General features: G+C 46.7%; 1 protein-coding gene across 4 annotated transcripts in view; it reads left to right on the forward strand.

The window, feature by feature from the left end:
* Positions 1 to 25633, forward strand: part of tbc1d22a (TBC1 domain family, member 22a) — a 133400-nt gene that overhangs the window by 18657 nt on the left and 89110 nt on the right. For 2 of the 4 annotated variants that reach the window (XM_034289965.1, XM_010886981.4), the window contains exons 6-10: positions 4348 to 4418; positions 15352 to 15480; positions 16661 to 16723; positions 17373 to 17438; positions 23244 to 23358. In XM_034289965.1, coding sequence (XP_034145856.1) covers positions 4348 to 4418; positions 15352 to 15480; positions 16661 to 16723; positions 17373 to 17438; positions 23244 to 23358 — 444 coding nt within the window. The remainder of the gene's footprint in view (positions 1 to 4347; positions 4419 to 15351; positions 15481 to 16660; positions 16724 to 17372; positions 17439 to 23243; positions 23359 to 25633) is intronic. The other 2 variants (XM_010886983.3, XM_010886982.3) reach the window with 2 other exon arrangements.

Here is a 25633-nt window from a genome sequence, read left to right on the forward strand (position 1 = left end):
GCTGCGTGCATCCGTGGGAAAGTGGAAAAGCACAGGTCTGTGTTGCGGTACCTCCAGGTGGGCGGACCTGTTGGCTGTCTGTCCGCCCCATTGCCCCCTCTGTCTGGCTGGTGTTTGAATAGTGCATGGCTCCGGTCTGCCAAATGTCTGCCTTCCTCTGCCAGTCACCACCTCACTCAGGCAGCACTGACAGACAGCTCTCCTCCCTGCTGATAAATGGCCTGTGTCTTCCCTCTCCTTCCCGTATTCCTCTTTTCATTTCCCCCTTGTCACACACACGCCGGAGTGCAGATTTGCGTACGATCACATGCACCCGACACACACACACACACACACACACACACACACACTGTGTTTGGACTCCAAGCACTTGACTCTCCATCTGGTTGTGGTCATACCAACAGGATTGTTGCCAGCTCGAAGATCAAGAGGTTCTGTGAATGAAACGACGACAGTCTGTCTCGGGACTGTGCATTATAAACACTTGATATTTAACGTATTTAGCATCCATTACTTCAACCTGTCCCATAGGGATACAGCTGTTTCAGTGCTTAAACAGGAGGTACACCATGTTACAAAGTACCAGCGTGGCCACAAGGTATACTGTACTGTAGCCAAGTCCTATCCAATACGAGCTTATGAATAAACCATGACCCAGGTGGTCTGAGGACAAGGTGTCTGGGACAGGAAGTCATTCTAGTTGTGATGGTTTTGGGAAGGCCTTTGTCATCTTCAGAGAAATAGGACCGCCCTATCATTACTAGTCACTGTCATTCATAGTCTGTGGCACTTTCCTTTGATTGTTGTTCCGATGTCTAATTATTATACTGGGCCCCTACAAATCCATCTAGAATATCCCTTTTCTGGATTCTTCTAGATAAGCCCTCTCAGACAGAACGTGGACTCATTGACTGTGAACTTCATACTTAGCTAACTCTAAAACTCTTACTCTGGGCTGAAAGACTTTTGATTTTAGCTCTAGGCCTTTATCTCCGGGGACCTTGTTCCACTAGCGTTTTTGGCGTTCCTATTTTATTTATAATGCACAAATGATTTATTCTCGGAAAAGCTGTGCTTTCTGAGAAATGAGACAGCCCCGGCCACCAATGAAATGTCATTGTCAAATTAAAACCTGGCTCTGCTGAACAAAGTATGGGTTGTTTCTTGCCCCATGCAGCAGGACTTCCAGATGGAATTTGCTCATCAATGAATGAGTCCTGGGGGAGATGATGTAACCCAGTCCGTTAGGAGAGACCGTTAAAGGAACATGTTGGCGGAGTTAAATTATGACGCTTTTATAGCACTCATTTTCAACCGTTTAGACTACACAGCACGCCCATCCAAAAAAGCGATACTTCTGACCTTAGCCGTATGTATTAATAGAATGTCATTTAAGAGTTTGTCATCTGAAGCACAGTAGGTGGTTTGAAGCCTCGTTACCGTCTTCGTCTGTGGAGAGTAGTGTTTAGAATGCCGCGAGCACAGGGGGGAGTGTTCCGGCGTGTTCCGTGTTCTGTATGTGATGAACGGTTCCATCAGGCAGATGCTTTCTCTCGGTTGGACAGATGGTGCCAGGGAAATGTCTGACCTCCAACCCTCATGAACACAGGCGCCTTCGCCAGCGTTACCCAGTCGCACACACACACACCATTCTTATGGCCATTTGAGCAGGCCTCTTTCGAGGTCACCGGTGCCCGGGGAGAGGGTGTATATGTCTGTGCCCCCTCCCCCGCTGTGAGATTAATGCCAGGTGGAGAGTATATAACAGATAGTTTAATTAAGCAACGGCCTGTAAGATTCATCGACTAATTCCTGTGCCTGACAGCGCAAATGAGGGTTCAGAGGTGGCGACTGAGGAGAGACACCGGCGAGGAGCTATGTTTAATGACTTGAATGACTTCCTATTCCCATAAAGTTTCTCCCTCTCCTGCAAAGTCTCAGAGTTCATTAAAGCCTGCCCCCTCAGTGCGGTGGTCAGCCCTCCGGCTCTCCCTCCGGCCGCCTCCTGCTGGCCGCCTCCTCCCCACTTGGTCGTTCGTCGTCCTCCTCTGACTGCACCTGCCTCCTGACGCTCTGTCACCGTGCAGCCCCTCTCCTTCCCGCCAGCTGTCCTGGGGCAATGGAAGGCTAATAATGTTGGCTTAATTACCAAACACACGACATTTTAATCACATTGAGGATGCGACGGACTATTTCATCTGAACGCACACGCTTTACAGCCCGATAACGACACGCATCACCTGTCTGACAGCTCGGGGACCTCAGGGCGTCTGTGGGATTCCGTTCTGATGAGGACATTGGTTGCGTCACGGTAATCTCTCGACTTTCGCTAACTGTGCACTCGTTCTCTTCTTTGACTGGAACGGGAATGACTGGTGTATGGAAAGTCTGTGTAGGCCTCACCAGAGGACCTTGCCACCCATTAGGTTGTCAGCAGAGACCCTGGAGACAGGAAGACATGGGGATAAATGTTTATATATACACTATATGCAAGCCTCTATCCTGCGCCTATGGACTTGTATGTTTGTGGGATAATAAATACCTGATTGTTGGCTTCATCCTCTCCACTTAATTTTTCTTTTTTTTTTGTTGTACAGGGAATGGCAGTAATGAAGAATAAACAGATGAAAAGTGAACATGTTTAGAATGTAGCCATGCCTAAAGTAAGTGGCGCTGCTCATAAAAGCACCAGGGTTAGGTGTGTTCATGGTCAGGGTGGGTGGATCTCACCCCGTTTAGCCCATGGACCCAGGCTCTTCTGTACAGGTGTACGTGTCAACAGTTCACATTGCAGTGTCTGTCTCTAACAAAATACTTCATTGCATTTGTTTTAGAACCTGGCAAAGTCATTTGTCACTAATCAATATTTCTCTTTTGTTTATACCAATTTCCTGCGTGCGCTCTGGGATAGAGTCAAGGTGGGAGTTTAGGCCTAATTCCGAAATGCGTCTTTGGAGAAAGAGCGATGTAGATTGGGATCTGGGAATAAGGGGTGGGGAGGGGGGGGGGAGAGAAGGAGCAATGGAGAATGTGAGTGAAAGAGGGAGCGAGGTAGACAGAGGTGGCGTTGCGCTGTTTTGCCTACCGGTGTCATCTAATTTACACTCAAATCAGTTTCCCCCGCTCTTGTAACACGAGTGAGACGATGCACAATATGCAATTACACTGAAGAGATTCTTGTTGAATTTGTGTGGAATTTGGATTGGAGGTGGCAAGCGGAATGTTAATGAAACAGTGCTAAACTTCAGTGAGGCAGAAACGAAGCGAGATGCCTGGCGATTTCTGAATAATGGATGAATGACACAGGGAAAGGCCTCGCGTGCGTCCAAAATGGCCCCTTAGCATTTCCCCTTTTGGGGGCGGGCTGTTTTGGGGTTCAGGGTACCGTTTGGGCCTCAGGTTATACCGCTGACTAGTCTGGACAAGGTGAACCACTCTGCTCTCCACGCGGATATGCCAGTAGCGAGTATTCACGGCCGTGAGTTCCGTGGGATCTGTACGTTTCTTTGTATAGTCAAGTGCTCTCGTGAGTCGAGAGGCTGTTGGTCTCTCGTCTCTCTTTATCTAAAGAGTCCTATAGTTTAGTGCACAAATGAATGCACACTTGCGATTCTGTACGTGTAACGCATTCAAGGCTTTGTTCCCTGACAGGGTGGCTCTTTTGCCCGAATTAGCATGGTTTGGCCTCGCTGTGTCTGATGGATGCTGTGGACATGCTGTGAAAACCATAATGCCCGTACTACACTACTTACGGCAGAGCACTATAGGGAATTATGGAGCCAATTTGAACACATCTGATGTGACAGATCCTGTATTAAACCATATTTTATTTATATTTCTTTTATTATAGACCTTAGGGGAGCTCCTCTCTGCCAATTTAAAGGTGGAATTTGCACCTCAGTGAGATTGTATTCACATTACTGCCCCTTGGGCCCGGAATACAGCCCCTTGACCATGTTTCTGGAAGCCTATTTAAATGTTCATCTTGTGGCTGTCAGAGATGTCCTAACAAGAAGATTCTGGGTTTGGGGTTTGTTTTCTGGCACAACAATGCCGGGAATGTCAGGGAATTTGGGAAAAACAAATCATATGGAAAAATGGTTCCTGGATGTGAGAATTCTGGGTATTTGGGGAAAATAGTCTATATTCATGTTGGTGTCTTTGTGATGTTTTCCCTGAAGCGAACATGAGAAATGCATTAGGTTAGTGCTTCTTTGTGGAATATGGAATTATTCACGTGTTTAGAATTCTTCTGTTCTTTTGCTTTATTAAGGCAAAATATGTTATATCAGCATTGTTGTATTCTTTGGAACTATCAAATTGGTGTTCTGTGTCTTCTCCTTTTAGAGGAATTACGGAAGTTGAGCTGGTCTGGAATTCCACGCCAGGTTCGTCCAATCACATGGAAGCTTCTTTCGGTAAGTAAAGCCTTTAAAATATATATGTATTTTATTATTTTATTGTCTATAGAAAGTTTTTAAAACTTGAAATACTGGTCTCAAATTTGGAAGTGAATTTCTTTCATTTGTTTGTTTGATCTTTTTGACATTTTGTCTGGAAACGCGTCTCTGCCGAAGGTTTTGTGGTCAGGCGTTGATCACACAGCTGTCCTCTACAGGGAGCCAGGTGGTCTTGTGTCTACCCTTGTCAGTGGCAAGGCTGTGCTCACTGAGCCTGTACCTCGTCAAGGTTTTCCATAGCTTTTGATCAGTATCCGTGGTCAAATAGTTTGCCGTGGCTTACTGTCAATGCCGAGCCAGACTCACTGCTTTGTGCTTGGTTTTCCTAATGGGTCCTATATTTTTGTTTTGACTGTGTAGTAATTTGATTTAGACTCTCTCTCGCTTTCTCTCTCACCCCCATTTAGAAATTAATTGCCATGCACAAATAATGTATTCATGAGGTGGAATGTTTACTCATTAAGCTATTGTCGCAGTTTACAGTGACCCAACTAGTGAGTGACTTCTGGCTGGCGAATACTTAAGCCTGGGGAGCATTACTTTGAGAGGTGGGACTTTTACAGTAATTGCTGTGTATAGTTAATGTCCCACAGACAAGGGCTCATAAAACCGCCTAGGGCTAGCGAACACAGTCTGTAGTCGAGACAAATGAGTGTCAGAGGTCTCCAGTTCTGACTGAGGACTGAGATGTGTAGCTGTCTTTTGGGGAGTAGATGGTTTGTTGATGAAAATCAGCCTAGTTGCTTGGCTCTGCTTATCCACTTTTAAAGCATTTAGGGGGAATTGGCTGGGATGTTTGATGCAGTATGGAGTGATGGGTTCCAGTTTATTAGACCTTCACCCTCTAGATAGAATCACCTTGTCTTTGCTGATGATGACAGCGCTTTGAAACAATATGGGTGTCAGATTCAGATTAGTATCAATATCCTGATCCAATATCACCCTAATACTGTACCCCTATCAGGTTGTACTGCTTTCTGTTTTGCACCTGCTTGGTTTCAACGGGACATTTGATAGGTTCACTTTGGTTCCTCATACTTAACTTGCCTAGCCACCCTACTTGCTTGGTCCAAATGCTGCGTCAATCCCAGAGGCGTTCATTTGTTTTCCTGAGAGGAGTCTGGATCTAAGAACCTCCACAATACCAATGGATGATGCCGGGGCCATGTGGGTAAAGCAGCTTGTGAAGTTATCTATACCAGTGGTTCCCAACATTTTATCGTTTCCTGTGTCACCAACGGAATTGTGTTTTCCCGGACTGCCCCTGAACTACTTCCTTACGTTTTTACTACCAATAAACTGATGGTCTCATGCGTCTTCTCCAGTACCCCCCTGTGGATAGGCCAAGTACACCAAGGGGTCCTAGTACCCCTGGTTGTGAACCATTGTTCTAAAAAACTCTTACCAAGGAGCCTCCAACTTCAATGTGTTGAACAATATTTCAGAGGGAAGTTCCAGTTGGTTGTTAGGCAAATTCCTGTCTTCCAGAATATTCAGTATATGCCTAAATGACACAGCAGGCGGACATGAGGGATCCGTGTGTTTGATTTCATAGAAAAAAGAAACGGAAAAGAAAATAGATGCCAAACCCCTGCAACATGCCATCCCTATCCTCCCCTGAAGGACTCTGGGATATCTGAACACTCCCCTGACCTTTAAATCCTCTCTGCTGAGATGCCTTCTGCGATAGACAGGAGTGGCTCTGAAAATATATTCCACCTTCACCCCACACACCACCACTATTCCATAAACTTGGAGTCACTTAATAAAACTTCACTCCAGACGCGTCCCCGGTGACCTTCTCCGCTGCAGACCGTGCACTGGATATTCAATTTGTTCATTTCCAGAGGCTGTTTAGGGCTAGGTGTAGTTCTTCCTCTGAAAGAGACAAGCAGACATTTTCTAGGCTGAATATATTTTAAATGCTGCATCACCATCCATCCTCTCCCCCCCAGCTGCATTTGAAAACCCGGCCGCACAAATCACACATCACTGTCTGGAGTGTTATTAGGAAAGGGTGGGAGTTATAAGCTAGAAGAAAACAGTGAACGAGCCTTTCTCTATTCTCCTGCTTCTGCCTGTCCCGTGGTGATATTTCTTTACGCTTGGCTGCGAGTTTGTTTCTATATGTCTTTGTCTCTACTATATGACACGCAGGAAATTTCTGCTTTCAGCCCTGAGAAAAATTATGAGCGTTTCTGCAATAAAAAAAATGGAAAAAAAGAATGGCTCACTTGGCTTTCAGCGCCCGGAGGAAGTAAATTAAGTGGATTTTCTGTGTTAAAAATGACTGTGCCGCCCGTGGCAATGTGTACATTCTCCTAATGGAGCAGAATAGTTAAATGTTAAGTGCTGGTAAAGTAGCTGCTAACTGGCTTTGTGGTATTGATGGGACTGCAAGGCCAGATGTATGCCTAATGACCCCTAGTTTTGAGAGTACATTCAGCACATCATATTGGCTGTAGCAAAGTTACACGACACTTGCTTCATTGTAAAACACAAACGTTCTGATCATGCACTCAAGTACACCCCCCCCCCCCCCCCCCCCCCAGGAGAACAGTAACCCCCCCACACTCTCCGATGGGATCCTTGTAGCGAGGGTCAGAAGCTTTTTCTTCACGCTGCTACCATTTAGCAGACAACGATTGTTCAGAAGCATCATAACCAGGACTGAGAAGGGGGAAAATAAGACTCAACTTAAAGGCCATCAGACCGTTAAACTAACGACCTATCTGTCCGGCGCTCTAAACTGCACTTTAGAGCCCATTTGCACTCACACTCGTGCACACAACCTCCCCCCGAAGACCATTTAATCCATGCAGAATCTCTCCAGCTCTTTGAGACTTCGCTTGAAGAGTTTCCTCTTCAGCTCGCCCCACAGGTTTTTCATGTAGTTTAAATCAAGGGTCTGGGGTGGTTATTGCAGAAGCTTGATTCTGTGGTTAATAAGCCTTTTTTGTGTAGAGGGGTGGTGGAATGCTTTGGATAACTCTTGTGTTGGTATTTAATAAACAATGCCATGTATTCTAACCAGGTTCCCAGGACCGTTGAAAGTAAGACAGTCCCACAAAATCACACATCCACCATGATACCAGTGCATTTTGACTGATTTTCCCTCTTCCTGCTCCAAGCCCATCTGTAGGCCAAAAATCTGTTTTTATCTCATCTTACCATAGAAGCTGGTTCCGATAATGTTTACCAAACTACAAGCACTGATGATTATGTTGAGGCAAGACTTCGAAATAGGCTTGTTTGCATGGAGATGACGTCTAATTATAGATTTAGAGGCTTGGTGAGTTACATTTTTAATCAACTCATGTAGTTCTCCAACTGTGATTGTTGGAGTTTGTCAGGCGTATTCTTCACAGCTTGAGTTGATTTAAAGTTCTTAAAAATGCAGTAGATGATTTATGGCCACTGGTTCTAAATGTGGGGCTGTTGAGCCATAAAGGGTTCCCAAAACCTGTGTTCCATGTCATGTACTGGGACTGACGCACTTTGAAGTAACCACAAACATAGCCGCAGTCTCCCCCCCCAAAAAAAACGGAGCAATGTGAGCCCCACAAAGCTGGAATGTAATGCAGGGCTGCCATTCGGAAACCGCTTCTATCCATGGCAAATTAAAGACACAACCGGACCCCTGAGCAATGGGAAAAGGTAAAACGATCTGATTTAGTAATCTGTTACCTTATTTTATACATTCTGACTGGTTTACCCTTGGAGAAAGTCTTAGGATGCCTTCAGCCTGCAATGTCTGCTGCCAACTGTAAAACATGGTGGGGCATCCATAATGGTATGGGCAGTCATCTAGTGGGAGTCACCGGGTCTGATGACTGCCCTGCATTGTCGGGTAACTTCCAAGGAATATGAGGCCATTTCACTGGACCAGGTGCTCTTTATGGTGCCAACACTGGTCCCTCGTGATGTTCCAGTTTTCCAGGATGATGATGACCCCGTACACCGAATTGTGTTTTCCCAGGCTGCTGAACCAATTCAGAGTGTTTTTATGAACTGCGGGATGACGTCAAACTTCTTCCACTGCATCTTAAATCACCAGATCTGAACGTTTTTTAAACTTAACGGGACTTTCTGAGGTGCAGAGTGCAAAGTGTATTTCCACATTCTTTATTCCTCAAAGGAATAGAGTCTTTTCATCTTGAAGAATGGTGCAGTATTGTACTGTATATCGTTCAGGCCTTGAATGACAGCATTCCAAGGAGGATTGGAGCTGTTCTTAAGGAAAAGAATGGCCCTACACCTTATTAGGTCCTTGATATTAATCCATTGTTAGGGGTTTCTCTAGTTTTGTCCACCCCCTGTATGAGCTGATAAATGTGCCCCATGGCATACAACCACTCACTTTCAAATGTGTACGATAGTGAGTCTACTTATAGATTACGCACATATAAACAACATATTGCACATCCAGCCCAAACAGGTGTTTAAAAAAAAAAAAAAATCACTGAAGTCCCAGACTCAATCTTCAATTATTCAGTAGAGAAAAATATAGCTTCACGCAGGTGACCAATGCAATTTCATACAGCTTTTAATTCCCACCCAATTTTTTTCTGTCCCACACATGCCCGCGCGCGCGCACACACACACACACACACACACACACACACACACACACACACAGGCCTACACCATGTGCGTACACACAGGTCAGACAGGTGAACTAGGTGTCTGTGTGTGGCAGGTGAGCCAGACGTTTGTGAGTGTGACTCCGACCCAGAGCTGGAGCTTTGCTCAATCACACCACATTGATCCACGCTATTGAACCCTGTGTGTGTCTGTGTGTTTGTGTGTGTGTTTGTCCTTTTGAGTGTGGTTCTGCCTTCTGGCCATCAAGTCTTCCCCATGTGTGTCACTCAGACCCAAGGCTGGAGCTTCAATCCATCACTCCACATTGATCCATGCTGTTCAGTCCTCCAGGGGGTGACGGTGTGTGTCAAGGTTATACGTTCGTTGATTTTATATTTGTAGGAGATTTACGACCATGGTTCACTATTGACCTAGGACGGAGACAGTTCAGGAACTAAGGAGACACCCTGCTTGTTTTACATGAGCCAGCAAAATGTTTAGCTCCTCTAACTAGATGAATGGCCCCGCCCTGATTAGGAAAAAAACACTGGCGTTTAACACAGCAGTCATCCGCTTCAATGATGCATCAATGTGCGTCGATGATGTCTTCCCAGCGGAGCATCCACATCCCAACCAGTAGCCTTGGATTATAGGCAACACACAACGCACTGCGCTAAAGGACAGAGGGGCCACTGTCAAGGTGCCGGACACAAACACTATGGGTCACATGAAGTCCCCTCCGCGCTCTATGACCTGGCCGGCGTCAAAGCAGGACTGAGATTGAATGCTGCTATTCTGGCTCTGACGCTCGTCGGATCACGCAAGGCTCGCAAACTCTCACTATAAAGGGAAACCAGATGAGCTGAATTTCTTTTTGTTCACCCTCGAGGCAATTAACAATGGACCACGCCCTAGAGAGTCTGCTGTTCCATTCATTGTGCTCCTGCTCTCCATAGTCAGTGTAGATGGTTAACATTCGTAAAGCCAGGTGAAATCCATGAGTCTGGACATGTTGGCCGGGGGTCTTCTTGGACATATTCACCCTCTCCATGACCTGCTCCGTTCCACCGGTTTTAAGCGTTTCAACGTAGTCCCTATGCCCAAGAATGCCACCCCGTCCAAATGCCTCGTCCAGTCACGCTCTGTTGATCTGTCGGAGTGAAGTGCTTCAAGAGGCTTGATGTTGGATGGACGTGTGCACATCGGCCTGCACGGTACGCGTCCTGTTCAGTTTTTTCAGAAAATCTGGGAAGTTGGCGTTTTGGATGTTACTCATGTCGATATCGCAATTTATATCGCAATTGGATTAATCGTGCCGGCCTAGGATTCCTTCCTTGTGCCATCGTTCCTCTGCAATTTATCCAGATTGTCTTTTGGCCTTCAACTTTCCCTGATGTCACCGTCTCCCCCATACACACTGGTTAATAAATCGGCATCTACTGGCAACCTTTCAGCACCTGAACTGGTTTAAAAACCTTACTCCAAAAAACGCTCTATTACCCGAATGGTTATAACTTTAGTGTAGTTTTTTAATTTTTTTTAGTGAGTTTACCTTTATTTTAGATTCTGTTTTAGTTTTCATTAATAATCTATTTGTGTGTGTTTAATTCTAGCAAAAAAAATTTAACTGCGGGGAATCGTCCTTAAACCAAAGCGATGACTCTTCGGGGCACCATTTGAAGAGCTGTCGTTTTAATGCACGATCAATTCTCTCCATCCTGCTGACTTCACACTGTCTTCTACACACAGACGCACACACCCCATTCAGCCTTCAGCAGCCTTCTCCAACGCTTGCCTAAGTAGAAATCATTTTTGTTTGTCAGTTTCTCGCTGGTAAATAAAGGTTTCATTTACTCCCCAAATTGATTCCTTTAGCTTGTTTTTCCGAGGGTGAGCAGTGGGAGAACAGAGTTTGTTGTGTGTGTGTGTGTGTGTCAGGTGTCAGCCTATGGATTCATGGAGAGATTAGTGGAGAAAGGAATCCGCAGTAACTTAAAGGGGTCTTCAGATGTGTCTAGGCTGCTCTGCATTGATATGTAGGCCACTGTCAGCTCCTTGCTGTTTTACTCACTCCTCGTCAAAATCTACACAAGGCTGAAATTCTAGTATTATATGTGTGTTAGTTGGGTGGAAGCTAATTGAAATTGAAATTTCACAATGACCAAACTTTGTACCAAATGCTAACCGAACCGAACCCCTCAACGGTGCCTGTGTTTTTTACTGTGTGGTTTAATTCTGTAAAGAGACCGTTTCAGGCCTATAGCATATGTTGATGAAGTGCAGTGCTTCTCAGTAGAGTGCGCGTGCGTGTTCTCCCTTGTCAGACCCTAGTACAACTACCCTCTACCTTGGTTGAAGAAACATATTTCCCCTTTATGTTGCCTCTTGTCTGGCCACAGTTGGGATGACTGGCGCAAGGCGCTCCAGCCCATCTCACAGCCGTAGCATCCAGCATCCTCTGCCGAATGAACACCTTCAAGGTTACATACAAACAAACCCAAAGAACAAAGACGAGCAGAAGGTTCCCTCAGTGTTGGGACTTACATTTAGGGAGGGTTTCTCTGTCACAGATTAAGTCTGGTGAAGGACAAAAGATCCAAGGCCCTTAGGGTTTATATAATATATTGGGATATCATCTTGGCTTAGACCGCTCTACCTGCTGTTATGTCTTAATGCAATCTTGAATAGTGCCAAGATTGAGGCTTAAACAGTCTGTTCTTTACAAGCTGCATAACAAACTTAAGACAGATTTTGGAAACAAAAGAAGGCATAGGAGTTTCCCTGTGAATGGAATGATAAGTGGTTAATTTATTAAGCTATGTCCATGGGAGGTCATTACTGAAATTTTAAATAATCTAGCTGTGTTACTGCTATTCCGCTAGACACAAACATGCTGTGCTTGTTGACAACTGCCACATCTACGGAGCCTCCATTGATCATTTCCCACTTCTAAGACTGATGGGGATGAATGTAACCTTTACTGGTAAGTTCTAAGCAACACCTAGCCTTCAAGAAAAAAAAACAAAAAAAAGGACTCCAGCCTTGTGCCCACCCTCCCTACTAAACAACTCACAACTGATTTTTTTTTAAATGCGGTCACCCTATTCAAAGTCTTCAAAAGGCTGTGAATTTTGCTAACTTGAAGGATGTGAAAATCGCTGTGGAAAGCATTGAACATCATGTGGAACAGGAGGACTATGAGACCAGCCGCTACCATAGATGTCTCCCTCATCTACACCGTTAGATTGAACTTGACGTTCTATGGCGTGCCCAAGGTAGGGAATAAGGATAAATCGCCTGAAGGCAAAGCAAAAAACACATCACTTCAGAGCAACCGTCCAAGTTTTTTCCAGAGAACCTCTGCCCTGGGGTAAGAGGAACGAGAAACCAACCGTGGCCAGCAGTCATTAAAAAGGAAAAGGTTGCCTACTTTGTCGGAGGATGAGGCTTCATCAATACTTCAGACAATATCCCTACCTTGGGCCTCACCAGTAGGAATGTGCTGGTTCTTTCAGCCTTTGTAGTCTTTCTTATTTGGCCTTGACAGATTCACCATCCTCTGAACCATTTACTTTTCTAGTATGACCACTTTTATTTACACAGTGTCTCGTTAAGATGACTGAAGGTTTTAATTCTTCCTATTATAAAGTTCTGAATACATTAGCCAAAGTATTGTCTTAAGGGCCTTACCGGTCCACTCAGCTCTGCTTTTCTTTTCCCTTTTTCACAGTCTCTGATTGCACTAAAGAATGGTTATTTTCTCCTGTACTACAGAGAACACTTATTTTGTTCTTGAAAAATATTTTTAATAACTTCAGTAAAGCTTTCCACTGGAAGCTAAATAGCTACTTATAGAATGACAATACAGTTAATTAGATTATCGGTATCCTCTCACTCTTAGACAAGGGCTTGTGAAGGAACATTTAATGTTATGAACTGGGAGCTATTTAATGGTGCCTAAAACAGACAATGTTGTAGTAATATTTTAAAAGCTAAACAATCTGAGGAGGAAAGGTAGTAATTAAGAAGCTTCTCTCTCTTGCAAATCTACAGACAGTCTTCCAGGGGAGAAGATGGAGCTGATTGAGTTATGAGTCAGGGTGATGTCCCTATGCTTGAGAAAGAATGGAATTGGTCAGTTAAAAAAAAAAAACTATATTTCACTTGCTATCCATGTTTCACATTTATGGTGTTATTACAGATTACCAACAATGATTTGCAAACTATTAAAGCAATTTGTTAAGGCATGGAGTCTGCAGAAAAACTGCCTAATATGAATTTATCAGTGATACGGACTCTGGAGTGATCTAGTCTGTCAGTCAAACACCGGGAAAATAAATAATGCTGTATTATAAGCGTTTCATACACTGTTCTTTGAGTATATTGCTTCCTTTCTGATATTTATTTACACTGATGCGCAAGCCCACCCCCTCCCCCCTAAAAGACATAAGCCCCTCCCTAAAAGACATTTCCCCTGACTTGTCCCATGGCATGATTGTTTGTTAGTGTTAAAGTGAAGGTTCCCATCTGTGTGATATTTGTGTAATGTGTTATTATATCCCCGAGCACCCTGCTTATTTTATCACGTTTGGACCATTTGTTCTCCTGTTGTTGTTCTTTTCTGTATATGTATGAATGTTGGACCTTTTTTTCGTTTTCTAAAGACTTACTGTTGTTAATAACCATAAAAATAGAAATAAAAAATGGAGGTAATCATGTTTAGCTTTTCGCTCTGAGTAAAAATTGTTTTCCCTGACATTGATTTTTCACAATAGACGGGTCTTTCTTCTGTGCTCTACTGCATCCATCAAACAAATCTTCCAGCCCACTGCAAAATTCCTAGATTTCCACAACTAAAACCACTGTGTGAGTCAAACCCAAACGGTGCTTGATACTCGGTGTAACAACAGAGAACCCTGCCAGCCTACGAAACTCCTTGGTACTGAGTACCTTCCTTCGTTTTTGACTGGCTCCCTCGTTCCATGGCTTTAAAATTCCAACGTCCAACAAAAAAAAATACAAATTAAAAAGCACCAAATCTCCACTGTCATCCTGACGTAACCAGCCCCCAACCTAAGAGTTTCACGGTACAAATTGCATCGGTACAAACATGAATAACCAGATATCTGCGTTTAATGTTCTAAGTTAATGTCTCAAATATGTTTATGTCTTTAAAGTGTTTAAATTCTCGTAAATGTTGGAGGCGTCATTCTACACAGTGCACCTTTATCGGAGGTGTTGGAGCCGACCGCACAGCACCCAGCGATCCGCTTGAATCCGTGACGCCAGTAACAGTCTGATAACACTTCAGTCTCTACAGCTACTTGACCTTCCTCTATGGCACCAACACTAGAATACCCATCCCTCTCCCACTCGCTTTACGGCGGATCATCAATTCAGCGTAATTACGCGGACATATGGTAATGAACCCTACAGCCTGTTCAGGCCGGCTGACTGGCACACATACATCTTGTTGTAAGAGCTGTCTGTCTGGCCGCGGGAGTGAAGGATGAGGGGTGAGCCTCAACGCCGCCACAGATGAATGATTTACCGGGGTGGTGGATTCCTCGCCGATCAATTACTGGATCTCTGTAGGCTGAGTCCACATCTCCAGGACTTTCCATTTCTCGCCCGGGCGTAAGCTTCTGACGAGATCCGGGAGGTAGGTTGGGGGTGTGTGTGTGTGTGTTGTGTTCTGTTGTCTTCATGTTATTTTCCTGTTTGGTCCTGACCCGCTTCGTAGCGTTCTGTGCCCATCTGTTGATGGATTTGGGTTGACGTGCTGCTCGCCATACAGCCAACAACCTGAACAATTCCCGGTCCAAGTTGTCCCAGCATACTGAATAATTCACTCGTTTGCTCTGCGCGGAAAGTGTGTCAGTATTAAAGAGCTCTGACAAGGCGGTGGTCCAAATGGCCCTGTAGTCTCAATCATACCCCCCACAGGGTCCCGGTCCGACCCAGATAACTGCGCAGGGGGTTGGGAACCATTTGGACGCAGGTGTAGTCTGTCCTAATGGATGTCATGACTCCGTGGCCAGTTTGACAAGGCCAGTGGGGAGAGGTGGGTCCACCGAGTTAGAGGGGCGGGAACTTACTGGACCCCTGTAGTACGTGCAAGTGTGTGAACGAGTCACGTCGGGCTTGCGTAGTGAGTGCGCCGGGCTCACGACAACCGTAATCTCAACTGCGCACGAGGCTCGCCCGGACAGCCGCGCCTGGGTGTCGGTCCACGTTGGATTCTGTTTCCTGGGGCGACGTCCCCCGGGGCGGTGCTGATGCTTGTGGTTCCTCCTCCCCTCCCCAGGGTTACCTGCCGGCCAATACGGAGAGGAGAGAGAGCACGCTGCAGAGGAAGAGACAGGAATACTTCGGCTTCATAGAGCAGTACTACGACTCGCGCAACGACGAGCACCACCAGGACACGTACAGACAGGTAACAACACTGTTGTTTGGCCGCTACGCTGGCCGCGGGGTCCCAATGGGCTGCCGGGAGATCCAGCTGCGCCGGGAGATCATGTGACCTGCTTTTTCCTCAGCTATCTACAGGTCAGCCGCTTCAATCTCAGCGCGGGGCGGGGGTTAGTTAGATCTGCAGCTCTACCCTCTGCCGTGCGTGCGTGCGCGCGATCAGGCAGATTGAGCCTGGAGTCTGGATTACAGATCCAGTTATCTGGTGATAAGTGAATTTTTCATGCAGCTCCCCTCACATCACAGGACTACTATGAAGGGGTTGACAAGGATTTCTGTCTGTCTCTTATTCCCTCTTGCTCTCCTCCCTTTTTTTTTTCAGGGAAATGGCTCCTGCTGGCTTGCTTGCGCTCACACACACACACACACACACACACACACCATTCCCTATGTTGCAGTGTGTCCATGCTTAGATTAACTACCATCTCCTGCAACAGTAAGAGTTATTGTTTCCACCTTTGCCCAAAAATGACTGATATTTTCTTTCAAAAGGAAGAGTTTCAGGGCCTACAGCGACCTGAGTAGGAACGTGAGGTCGGTGGGGTTGGGGGTGGCATCCCTGACAGTTGTTCTCTCCATTCCCTTCTGTGTTGAGTGGAAGAGGATGTTCCCCGTCTGATCCCGGGATCCCCGTCTGGCCCTGAGTTGCTGCTTAACTCCTTGACATTGACAGGCCGAGACGTCTGTCCTGACAGTCATCTTCCAATGTCCCCGTTTCTGTCGTTTTCCCAGCGTACTCTCGTTCTCCTGTCTTATATACCTCTCTTCCTTCTCCTTCTGTCTCTTTGGCTCTTTGTCTGTCTGTCTTCCTCCCACACTCACTCCGGAGGTGACTTTTAAACAGTCCCGCACTTCTACAGTAGTATTTTTAGAGTTGACATGTTTGAATCTCAGTGGAAGATCCAGAGCCTTCGTGTTTCATCGGGGTTTCAGTCTGTGACTGTACGCTATTGAAATTGTTAACATTATGTTCTGTGTGTGTGCCTATATTGTTTGCGAAGCAACACTTTGTCTCTTCGTTATCTGTGGCTTGGAAAACAGGCCTCCAGATCAACCGCGCGGTGGATATGTCTTTAAATTAGTTGGCTAACCCTGTTTATTTCCCCGGTCTGTGTGTGTTTTAACTGTTTTCTCCACACCTTCAGATTTGTATAGACATTCCCCGGATGAGCCCAGAGTCTCTTGTGCTGCAGCCTAAGGTCACAGAGGTAAGGTTGGTTAAAGGGGCTGCAGATTCTCGCCAGATTCTTGCAGCAGCGTCCCTCCGGTCCCGTCCGGTCCCGTCCAGTCCGCCCTCTGTCAGTCAGCTTGTCGGTCCATGTTTGTTCGTCTGTTCGCAGGCTCCAGACTCTGAACTGGGAGGTGGCACTTTAAAGGTTTCCAGTGCTCTCCTCCCCATGCCGGCCATGCAGATGTGTATGTATGTATGTGTGCGTGCGTTACCATACCTGGGAGAACCAGAAGTCTTCACATATATAGTGTAGTAAACTATGGCGAATCACAAGGACTTTAGCCGATGTTTTATGGTTACGTCTAGGGTTAGCTTTAGGGTTATGGTCAAGGGAAGTATGATTTTTAATGGGGATACATTTTCCTCAAATCTTTAGTAAAACTAGCGTGTGTGTGGGTGTGTGTGTTTGCTCTGCGCTGGCCCACTGTGGTTATATAGGGTTTGGTACTGGAGAGGGCCGGTGAGCCACAAAACCCCTCCACCCAGTTCAGATATCCAGTTCTCTGCTGTCAGTACATGGCCTGGACCTCAGTCCAGTCAATCCACTAACCAGCCTCACCCCTCCTCCAGATCTGTGTTAACCTTGGCTGCTCTGCTCTTTGTGTTTCTTTCTCTTTTCTCTGCAGATTCACATTGACATACCGAGAACTAATCCCCTTATTCCTCTCTTTCAACAAGCTTCTGTCCAAGAGGTGAGACCTTCTTTGAACTCTGACCTGGACTGCTCAGTCAGGCTCTCACCTAGACCTCTGACATCTCCTCTAGTCTTACTGTGCATGGTCACACTGCTCTGTGCATGCACACACACACACACACACACACACACACACAATATAGAATCAATAGAAACAATCTGGTGTCATGAATGGTCCTGTTGTTTGTTTTTTTTCTTGGACTTGAATATCTGTTGGATTCTGGTTTGAGTATTTATTGGATTCTGGTATGAATATCTATTGGATTCTGGTTTGAGTATTTATTGGATTCGGGTATGAATATCTCTTGGATTCTGGTATGAGAATCTATTGGATTCTGGTTTGAGTATTTATTGGATTTTGTTATGTGAATGTATCTGGCAGTTTTACTTGAAAGTAGGCATACTGTAAAAAGAAACAAAGTAATTGAGGTTGAGGGAGGTGAGGTATGTTCAGGGAGGAGAGACAGGAGATGGCTTTGGGAGGTGAGACCAGAGATGGCTTTGGGAGGAGAGACAAGATATGGTTGAAGGAGGTGAGACGGGATCAGTAAGGAGAGACAGGAGATGGTTGAGGGGGATGAGACAGATGATCAGTAAGGAGAGACAGGATATGGTTTAGGGGTGTGAGACAGGTGATCAGTAAGGAGTGACGGGAGATGGTTGAGGGGGGTGAGACTGGTGATCAGTAAGGAGAGACAGGATATGGTTTAGGGGTGTGAGACAGGTGATCAGTAAGGAGTGACGGGAGATGGTTGAGGGGGGTGAGACTGGTGATCAGTAAGGAGAGACCGGATATGGTTTAGGGGGGTGATACAGGTGATCATTAAAGAGATTATATGGTTGAGTGGGGTGAGACAGGTGATCAGTAAGGAGAGACAGGATATGGTTGAGGGGGGGTGAAACGGGTGATCAGTAAGGGAACACAACCAACCCTTCAAAAATGAAATGAAAAAATATAAACGCTTTTCAAGAAATGTCAGGAAATGCCATTGCATTTTTATATAAACTATGAAAATGGAGCCACCTCAAAAAGCACTACCTAATTGCCCAGCTGACTAGCTCCCCATCCCCACTCCTCACAAACACCCTTCTGCAACCCCTACTGCCCCTCTCCTGATAGGGCATTCAGGACGTCTCTGAGCCCTTAGCTCTGGGTCTCTGCGTGGAATGAATGCATGAATTAATAATGAATAAATGAATTAGTGAGCAGCCTAAAGAGGGTGGTGAGTGAAGGGCTTGACTGTGATTGCAGTCGTTTCACTAATTTTACTCATTCTCTCCTCTTTAGCTATACCTTTTCTTCATTTTCTGTATCAAATAGTCCTTCCTACACCTCCATAAAAGCCTCGTTCTCTCTGTATTACTCCCACTCTCCCCCCCTCTGCCCTCTCTCCCCTTTTCGTTCTCTTGCTTTCTTTCTCCCCTGCCTCTCTGTCCTCTCTGTTTTTTTCCCCTTTGCTGTCTTTCTCTTGCTCTGTCTTTCTCTCACTCCCTCTCTTCCTACTTTTCTCTCTCTTTTGCTTCCTGATATTGTCATTCCCGTCTTTCCCTTTCTTCATTCCTCTTCCCCCTCTCTGTGCTTTTCCATTCCCTTTCGCTCTGTACCGGCTACAGGCTCACATTGAAATATTCAGCGATAATTTAATGTGCTGTATTTTTAATTTTCCGGACCAAAGTGCCTTGTTATGGTGATGCATGCTTTGGCAGAGCTGTCTAAAAGCCCTCCGTTTCTCTCTGTATTAGTTATGATTCACGCGGTGCGTGTTGGTGAACACGCTACTCTCCCGAGATGCTAAATGACGGAGCAAAGTACCATGTAGTAGTTTTGATGGCCTGTTGGCCCAGACAATACGTCTGGCTATCACACCAAACCGGGAAAGGTCCCTCCCTGAAGCACGAAACACACTGGTCTTGAACCCTGCCTCAGTGGACAACTTTGTCCATCGACGTACCGTTCGCATGTTGTCATTGAGGTTAGGTGGTAAAATGAATTACCAGTGAGTAATAAATTGTTGCCTAAACTGACCTCTTTCATTTGAGTCTATGTTTTGTCAGTCTAAATAATTGTTATTCATAGATAATATATTTGAAACAAATAGGCCTTACAGAACAGTATTTTTCATCGATCCCTGTCTGAGGCCTTTCACTGGGCCATGGATTCTCTTGTAGACTACAAGAAATATCACTGACATTAGTGTACCTTTTATTAACTTCTATGCAGCTGGCCTAGCCATGCTTAGATACAAGCAACTCTTTTTGCGCTGGCTCCATTCTACTCGTCCATTATGCTAAGCAGGGCTTCCGCTACCACCAACATCTGTGTTGGACAGGTAGACTATTAGGCATGATGCTCCATGGTTGGTCGCCAGCGGCTTCAGTGGACTGTGCGGTTGTCACCACGGGTCATGGATGTCTGTCCTGGTGGGTAGTCGATGTCGTGGTAACGTGGGTCATGGATGTCTGTCCTGGGGGGTAGTCTATGTCTTGGTAACGTGGGTCATGGATGTCTGTCCTGGTGGGTAGTCGATGCCGTGGTAACGTGGGTCATGGATGTCTGTCCTGGTGGGTAGTGGATGTCGTTGTAACGTTGGTCATGGATGTCTGTCCTGGGGGGTAGTCTATGTCTTGGTAACGTGGGTCATGGATGTCTGTCCTGGTGGGTAGTGGATGTCGTGGTAATGTGGGTCATGGATGTCTGTCCTGGTGGGAAGTCGATGTCGTGGTAATGTGGGTCATGGATGTCTGTCCTGGTGGGTAGTGGATATCGTGGTAACGTGGGTCATGGATGTCTGTCCTGGTGGGTAGTCGATGTTGTGGTAATGTGGGTCATGGATGTCTGTCCTGGTGGGTAGTCGATGTCGTGGTAATGTGGGTCATGGATGTCTGTCCTGGTGGGTAGTCGATGTCGTGGTAATGTGGGTCATGGATGTCTGTCCTGGTGGGTAGTCGATGTCGTGGTAATGTGGGTCATGGATGTCTGTCCTGGTGGGTAGTCGATGTTGTGGTAATGTGGGTCATGGATGTCTGTCCTGGTGGGTAGTGGATATCGTGGTAACGTGGGTCATGGATGTCTGTCCTGGTGGGTAGTCGATGCCGTGGTAACGTGGGTCATGGATGTCTGTCCTGGTGGGTAGTCGATGCTGTGGTAATGTGGGTCATGGATGTCTGTCCTGGTGGGTAGTGGATATCGTGGTAACGTGGGTCATGGATGTCTGTCCTGGTGGGTAGTCGATGCTGTGGTAACGTGGGTCATGGATGTCTGTCCTGGTGGGTAGTTGATGTCGTGGTAATGTGGGTCATGGATGTCTGTCCTGGTGGGTAGTTGATGTCGTGGTAATGTGGGTCATGGATGTCTGTCCTGGTGGGTAGTTGATGTCGTGGTAATGTGGGTCATGGATGTCTGTCCTGGTGGGTAGTTGATGTCGTGGTAATGTGGGTCATGGATGTCTGTCCTGGTGGGTAGTTGATGTCGTGGTAATGTGGGTCATGGATGTCTGTCCTGGTGGGTAGTTGATGTCGTGGTAATGTGGGTCATGGATGTCTGTCCTGGTGGGTAGTTGATGTCGTGGTAATGTGGGTCATGGATGTCTGTCCTGGTGGGTAGTGGATGTCGTGGTAATGTGGGTCATGGATGTCTGTCCTGGTGGGTAGTTGATGTCGTGGTAATGTGGGTCATGGATGTCTGTCCTGGTGGGTAGTGGATGCCTTGGGCAACATGGACCAACCCTACAGACCAACTAAATGAAGTTGCCGACATGAGGTCAACATAACTCACTCTGCTATGGTAGTGGAGTGGTCTGGGTAATGCCATAATGGCACATTATCTTCCCCGGGTCCAGCAGAGAAATAAATGCCAATTTGCATTAGGACATTATAAGCATTTAACACATAGACATTACTGCAAGTAAAAATACTTGACAGGTGATCCATTAAACATTCAGTAGATGCTTTCTGGGATCAGAAAGGTTGTCTGCAAAGCAAATAGATAGATAATGTATTCACTCCTGGCCTCTCACTTTTTCTCTCTCTCTTTTTCTCTTCGTTTCACTGTATCTTTTGTTCTCTCTTGTTTTTGTTCCTTTCTTTCACCTTCTCTCTCTCTCTCTGGTCATTGATTTCATCCACCTGGTTTAGTGTCTAATTTCCTCCTTCTGAAGGAGTGTGTGTAGTAGCTTTGGCCATGAATTCTAGCTGCAGGCGGAGGTGGCTGAAGCGGACGTTTGTGTGTTTAGAGGGAGAAGGGCTGAGGAGAAGGGGGGACACTGATGAGAGGAGAACGACTGCGTGGTTGAGTAGGCGAGAGAGGGGACGAGTTGAGGTGGGTGAGGAGAGGGGAGGAGACTGAGAGAAGGGTGAGGTGAGCGATGGGGAGACGATGAGGAGAGGCGGGAGGGCTGGTTGAAGGAGAGGGCGGGGTGTTGAAGGGGAAACTCAAACGAGCCCTCCCCTGTCCTCCTCCCACTCTCCTCTACACCCCGCGTTGATAGATGTGACTTTGATGATGAAAGCTCGGGGGCAGGACGGCAGTGGAGAAATCACGCTAACCACTTTTTAAAAGGGATGTCGCCGAACTCTTCACAGCACCGCCGCGCTAGCTCACACAAGACACCCGCACCCCGGGCAGCTAACCAGCATGTTATTTCAGGGTGGGGGGGGGGGGGGTGGGGGTGGGGGGGGGCTGATCACAATTTGAGAAATGAGTTTATTTAGAAGCTGACAGAAAAGCCTTCTGGAAAAGCGTTCTGTATGTGCGATGTCGCCTGGCATCTCAAAAAGCAGACGCAGAGACTCAGCGGCCCAGCGTGAAGAGGGAGGAGAAAGAGAATGGAAATCCATGTCCGTGTCCCAACAGTGGCCTTATTCCCAGTGTAGTGCACTCCTTTTGACTGGGGCCTATAGCTTTCTGCTCTAATGTAGTGCACTCCTTTTGACTGGGGCCTATAGCTTTCTGCTCTAATGTAGTGCACTGAAGGGGGAATATGAATCTGTTTGGGATGCGATCACAGACTGAGTTTCTCTTCCCTCTTCTTGCCGGGCTGCAGAGTCTCTGTGACGCAACGTCTTTGTGTGGCTGAACTTCAAACCTCCTTCAATTTAGCAGGGCTGACTGCTACGAGACACCCCCCTCGTACACAGCCTGCGTGCAAGATGGAAGGGTTTGCCTCGCAGAGAAAGATCGGGGAAAGATAGTGTGAAGGAATGTAAGATGGAAAGAAGTTGGTCGTTCCCGAGCTCGTTTGAAGCTCTTGATCCTCAGCGGGAGCCGAGAGACCGGACGAAAGAGCAGATGGGAGATTGATGTTGAGGTGTCCTGCATTCTTCAGTTGGAAGAACATTCGTTGGGAATTCTGGAACACGCTTCCCATCCCTGTCACAGCTCACCACACGTGCACGTCCTGTCCCTCTGTTAATAATTTCCTCGCTTCTCTAACGCAACCAAACCTTCATGTATGTGATTAAAACCTGCATTCAAACTGCCACATTTTTTTTTGATTGATTGGTGACCATGGGATCCGGGCGCTCGTGTGGCTTTCAAACCGTCTTGAAAGAAAATAATAGTTAATCTAAAGGATGGACTCTTACATGAGTCATTCCTCGTTTGTATGTGTTCTTCTATCCACATTTTATTGGCAGATGGATGTTGGTCATGAGAGAGACTTTGTTACTTTGACTTATGGTCCTCCATGTGCCGATGTATACACGATAGCTCTTGTATACTAACTGCAGATTTAGCCGCCAGGTTCTTGCACTTGAGATTTACTGGGTTGTCAATCTGAATTTGTCCGTCTGTTTGCCCCTTCAGATCTTTGAGCGGATCCTATTCATCTGGGCCATCCGCCACCCTGCCAGCGGCTACGTCCAGGGTATCAATGACCTGGTCACACCGTTCTTTGTCGTCTACGTCTTCGAGTACATCGGTGAGTCTCTTACTCCTTCCTCAGGTCTTTTTGTCAAAGCCAGACTAGATAGTAGACATGTTTCTGGTCAAAGCCAGACTAGATAGACATGTTTCAGAACAAAGCCAAACTAGATACTAGACATGTTTCCGGATAAACCCAGACTAGATTGTAGACATGTTTCAGAACAAAGCCAAACTAGATAATAAACATGTTTCTGGTCAAAGCCAGACTAGATAATAAACATGTTTCAGAACAAAGCCAAACTAGATAATAAACATGTTTCCGGTCAAAGCCAGACTACATATGTTTCAGGACAAAGCCAGACTAGATAGTAGACATGTTTCGGAACAAAGCCAAACTAGATAGTAGAAATGGTTCAGGACAAAGCGAGACTAGATAGTCGACATGTTTTTCCCGGGCAAAGACACACCAGATTGTAGTTTTGTTTCAGGGCTGTGAGTCCCTCCTCATTCATCCACCTTTCTACTTTATTCAGGGTGTATCCCTCTTTTCACTTTGCTCTCTGGAATATAAAAACAACAACTGGAGAGTGGTGTGTGTTTTGAGTTGAATTACATCAGTTCCACTGCTACCCTCCTGTGAGGGTGTACAACTGCACCTTGAGATACTCCAGTCTATTTCAATCAGCTCTGCTCTCAGAGGGGAGCTTCTTGGAGCTTCTTGGTGCCTCTTAGAGCCTCTTGGATCCCTGCTGTGTAAATTTGTGGTGTCAATTATTCGTTGAGTGACTTTTGTTCATTTCACTGATGATGCCAACTAATGTTCTCCTGTGCTGTGTGAACCAGACTAAATGACGCCCGTTGACATGCAGAGTGGAGCGTGTCTCAAATGGCAGCCTATTCCCTGTATGTCTATCCCGCAGCTCAGCCTGTTATGAGTATCAAACACTGTTTGCTATGCTGTGTGAGGTTCCCAAGTTCATAGGTGGTCCCCGTTCCTTTAGCCTCTGTCGTCACCCCTGACCTTTAGCTCTTCGGCGATGACGATCTCATTTGCAGCACATGCTACTCCTTCCCTTGCATACAATTAACGGCCTCCTTCCCTTTGTCTCCTCCCGCGTCTCCGGCATCTCGAGCGGCCGCCATCGCTAGGCAACTAATGAGCGCCACAGCGGGGGTGTACGCCTATGCACTGTACACGCTAACGATCGCTAACGAGAGACGTGACAATGGAAACACATCAGGGCCCCTTCTGGACTAATGGAAGGGTTATACCAATAACCCACAGATCACATAGGGGGTTGCCAATGACGCTGGCCGCTCTCTCCCTTCTTTCTGCCTTCAGAGACCGTTTGCTCATAGATGATGAGTCCATGGCAGCTGTGCCACTCCAGGGAGCGGTCTGAAGGTGGCCGGAGAAAGTTGAGGCAGAAAGTGGCGACTGCTGTTTCTTACAACTGTCTTTCCCTCCTTTCCCCCTCTCTTTTCCTCTACTGCTCTTTCCTCTCCTCGCTTCCCTCTTTCTTTCTTCTCCGCCTCCTCGCTCCCTTTCTCCCGCCTGTCCTGGTGTTCTCTCCCCATCCGTGTTGTTCCTCTCTTCCCGGGTCTTTCCCTCTATCTTCCCTGTCTCTGACTCAGACCCCCGTCTTCCTCTCTCTGTCTGTCTGTCAAATCATCAAAGGCTCTGGGCTGTCGTGGCTTTGTTTCCACGCGTCTTCATGTGCTCCTGATGAGCCTTGAATGCTCAGCAAGCCAACAAACCTTCAGACACTCTCCGCCTGACGTCTTGTACGACGGTTTGATGTGCCCAGCTGTCTGTTGTTTATTACGTGGTTGATGGAGGGTTACAGGCCGAGAGGGAGAGGGGGTTGTTTTTAGGGCTTTCATGCTGAGGAAGGCACAGTCTAATTGTGCATCTGTCTGACGGATAGGAAGGTATGCCTCTACCCCCGCCCACTCTCAACCCAACCGGCCAACCACCCCACCCCCTGCCCCCCCTCAACCCAATCCCCCCCCCCCCCCACCCCACATTTGTGGAAGTAGGCGGGGAAAGAGCCTCTGATCACGGGGAGGATGCAGATGTGAGGGTGACACCGCACGCGTGCACGTGCCACCCGCAGGTAGACTTTTACTTTGAAGGAACCGGGGCGGGGACCGGGGCGGGGACCGATGCAGAGTCGCGGCCGGCTGGCAGTCGTGATGACCCGGCGTTCCGCCGCGCCTCGTGAACGGAGGGCCGGCATTGACAGGCAGTGATGGTTCATTAATTCAGAGCGGGCTGTTCCCTCTCCTTCGCAGCATCACGTTGGGGAGAAGGGAGAGGTGGGAGGGCT

Source organism: Esox lucius, chromosome 23, assembly GCF_011004845.1.
Source record: "Esox lucius isolate fEsoLuc1 chromosome 23, fEsoLuc1.pri, whole genome shotgun sequence".
NCBI lineage: Eukaryota > Metazoa > Chordata > Actinopteri > Esociformes > Esocidae > Esox > Esox lucius.